The sequence below is a fragment of the Pygoscelis adeliae genome, unplaced genomic scaffold (assembly GCF_000699105.1).
Source record: "Pygoscelis adeliae isolate BGI_AS28 unplaced genomic scaffold, ASM69910v1 Scaffold407, whole genome shotgun sequence".
Taxonomy (NCBI): domain Eukaryota; kingdom Metazoa; phylum Chordata; class Aves; order Sphenisciformes; family Spheniscidae; genus Pygoscelis; species Pygoscelis adeliae.
In genome coordinates this window covers 1,475,435-1,478,911 of record NW_008825251.1, presented here as the reverse complement: position 1 = coordinate 1,478,911, position 3,477 = coordinate 1,475,435, and the positions used below count along the sequence as shown (strand labels likewise).

General features: G+C 46.2%; 1 protein-coding gene across 4 annotated transcripts in view; it reads left to right on the top strand.

Moving 5' to 3' along the window:
* Positions 1 to 64: 64 nt before the first annotated feature.
* LOC103921388 (centrosome-associated protein CEP250-like) overlaps positions 65 to 3,477 on the top strand; it is an 18,148-nt gene continuing 14,735 nt past the window's right edge. For 2 of the 4 annotated variants that reach the window (XM_009329342.1, XM_009329343.1), the window contains exon 1: positions 2,194 to 2,335. In XM_009329342.1, the coding sequence (XP_009327617.1) occupies positions 2,289 to 2,335 (47 nt within the window). In that variant the 5' untranslated portion in view covers positions 2,194 to 2,288. Of the gene's footprint in view, positions 97 to 2,193; positions 2,336 to 2,476; positions 3,250 to 3,477 lie in introns of those variants that run through there. The other 2 variants (XM_009329346.1, XM_009329345.1) reach the window with 2 other exon arrangements.

Genomic DNA, 3,477 nt, shown 5'->3' with positions numbered 1-3,477 from the left:
CTGCTGAAGAAAGCAGAGGAGCAACAGGAGGGGCTGCGGGTACAGCTGACGATACTGGCAGAGGAGAAGGAAGAAACCCAAGAGAAACTCAGTCAGGTGAGACCAAAAACGTGGTGCTTCTGGGTGGGCATTTGGCTGCTTGGCTCAGTGAAGCTGTTCTCTGTTGGATTCTGCAGTGTTTTTGTCAAGGAGACACTTGGTAGTGCTGGAGGTCAGAAGGCTTTGTTTGCTTCTTTTTGGAAACGTGTTGATGGCTTGCAGAGCTGTTCTGCAGTTCTCCGAGCTGTCCTCTGCTTCTACAGATTCTTTTGATCCACCTGTCTGTGTTGGTCTCTTTTTTGGCTTTTGATAAGCTGCAGAGAGATGATTGTGTTGCCCATGAATCTGAGCGGGGCTACTACTCTCACATGTGGCAAAAGAAACAAACTGTGTAGCTCTGAATCCTTTTTCTGAGGCAAGAACAGGGCTGCATGTTTCTATTTATGCTTTTTGTAGTGAAGTCTGCAACTTTCAAAACTCCCATTTGTTTGAGCCTAGAGAGCGGGACAAAGCTGCAAGTCAGTGTCTGCTGTCTTGTATTGCTAAGAGTGGGAATGACATCTTGACATTGTTGAAATTGTATTTTAAGACATACTGCGTTCAGTTTTGGGCCCCTCACTACAAGAAAGACATTGAGGTCTGGAGCGTGTCCAGAGAAGGGCAACGAAGCTGGTGAAGGGCCTAGAGCACAAGTCTGATGAGGAGCGGCTGAGGGCACTGGGGTTGTTTAGCCTGGAGAAAAGGAGGCTGAGGGGAGACCTCATCGCTCTCTACAACTACCTGCAAGGAGGTTGTAGCGAGGTGGGGGTCGGTCTCTTTTCCCAAGTAACAAGTGATAGGACAAGAGGCAACGGCCTCAAGTTGCGCCAGGGGAGGTTTAGATTGGATATTCGGAAATATTTCTTCACCAAAAGGCTGATCGAGCATTGGAACAGGCTGCCCAGGGAAGCAGTTGAGTCACCATCCCTGGAGGTATTTAAAAGACATGTAGATGTGGCGCTTAGGTTTAGTGGTGGACTTGGCAGTGTTAGGTTTACAGTTGGACTCGATGATTTTAAAGGTCTTTTCCAACCTAGACGGTTCTATGATTCTATGAATTGTTAGAGCCTCTTTAGGCTTTGAGGAAGAAGATGAGAAATAGGTGATCGCACAAGACTCTTCACTCTGGACTAACTGATTTTGGTACCCTGGAAAAAGAGCTGGGGAGGATCCTGTCACTGTAGGAGACTAGGGAGTTTGTCATCATTTAAATGTCAGTTTCATAATGTACAATCTTGGGTATTATGGGGTAACTTTGAGAGAATTGTTTGTTTCTGATGGTCTGTTCTCTGTTAGATAGTCTTAGTTTTGGAGTACGTGGTATGTTTGGCAAATGCACAGCAGAGGTGTTATACTGAAGAAAGGAGCTAAAAAATCATGGATAATCTTCAAGCTTGAATACCAGCAAGGTATATTAGACAACTTCTTTGTGTAGGACAAGTAAACAGTATTGTTGACATGAACTGCTGTACAAACAGAGTCTACCACCTCTCGGGCCACGTCAGCCAGACTTTCGTAAATCACTAAATGACACTGCTGACCGCAAGGGCTGTTTCCCTGCCAAGCATCACCTCATTGCGTCCGACTGCTTTACACGCTGAAGTAGGTGACACTTTGATCTTTTTTTTTTTCTAGAAGGAGAAACCATGTGTATTTTCACTTTCTTCAGCGAGCAAAGTTGCTTTTGCTCAACCTTTCCTGAAAATTTCCAGCACTGGAGTAGATTCTAATAGAGTTTTAGTTTGCAAGGTTCTGGAGTTCTGGAAAATGCAGTATTTTTGCATGAAAACACGTAGTCTGGGGCATGTATGTTTGTCGTGAAGGAGCTGTCTGGTCCCAGGCAACCCATGGGGCCTTGATGGCCTTACTCATCACTGTCAAGTTAACAGCGCCAGTGCCTTTTGGCAGCCCAGGGTGTTAGTGCGGTATACAGCAGGTGCTCTTAAGCTTTCAGCCCACAGTACAGGAGCTCTTTCTCCTCGAGCTGATTCAGAAGTGGCACTGGCTGGCTCTGCAGAGAACTCCAGAGAAAGGTCTCTAACTGTATTTTGTCCCGCTTTCAGGTTTACCGCCAGCAAGAGTCGGCTAGCAGTGGTCTGGAGCAGTTGCGCCAGGAGTCCTCTCGCCAAGGGCATGCACTGGCCAAGGTGTCCAAAGAGAAGGAATTGCTGGCGCATGAGAAGGCTGCCCTAGAGGTGCGACTGGCAGCCATGGAGCAGGACAGACGAGGCCTTTCAGAGCAGCTGGCAGAGGCCAGGTAAAGGCAGGGAGGACACCCTAGGCAGGACCTTATTTAACGCCTGTAGTTATAAAGGTGGTAATCGTTGCATGAGGATTTATTGCATCCTGTGTGCTTTTCAGATGTTTTCACCTTCCATGGACAGAAAATGGAAGAATCTCGAGCAAAAAAAAAAAAAAAGTATACCATGATTTGAATGTTATTTTTCTGACAGCTAAAGCTAGCAAAGCTCTCCTGAGCTTTGGGCTCATGTTTATGCCCCGTTGCACATTCCTGTGTGAAGTCCAAAGCAAGCCAACTTGGCTCTGAATTGAGTAATCGTTAAACCATGCAGATGTTTCCTGAAACCTGAAGTTTCTCTCTGGTTTTGGTTTCTTGTTCTGCATTTGAACATAGGTCTTTCCTTGTCAAGTAGTTTGACGTGGGATCTTCAGAATTCAAGGCTATTACATACGGACGTTGTGAGTAGGACACTGCCATTTAGGGTGAAGCTAGAGGCTCACGCTGAAAATCTTGAGGGCCTTCTGTTTCTAAGCTAACTCTTGTTAAGTGTGGTGCAGGACCTAGAGTTGGTTACACCAGCAGCAGGGAAACCTCTTGTGAATTCTCGACAGTCTTTGGGGATTCTTGCCCATCATTGATGTCTAGGTCCTGTACTCCTCACCACATGTTGTTGAGAGGCAGACGTCATGGCGAAGTTATACAGGGAAGGAACAAGATTCTCTGCTGCTGCTGTATCAGGTTTCTAAGACCAAATGTGACAAGTCCTGCTTTTCCAAAAAGAAAAAGAAAAAAAGAAGAAAAAAAGCATCGAGACGTTTGTCCTCCTCTTAGGTGTTTTTCAGAAGACTCCTGAACTTGCAGAGCTGTACAGATGATGTTTTGGAGATTGTTTGGCATGCTTCTTGACTTCTACACGTTACTACTCCAGAGTATGTTGTTAGCGAGGCTGATAAACACCGTTTTGACTCAGTGTGTTTCCTGAGAGCTGCTGCTTCTTCTGAGCTCCAGCTTCTCTTATTTGATCCAGCTGAATTATGTTTGGTCAATTACTGGGCTGTTATTAAATGATTATATTCGCCATTTCAGCGAAGCCACCGAGGCGAAGGGCTCCGAAGCGGAGGATCGCGCCGGGGGACCCTTCCTGAGGCGGCAAAACC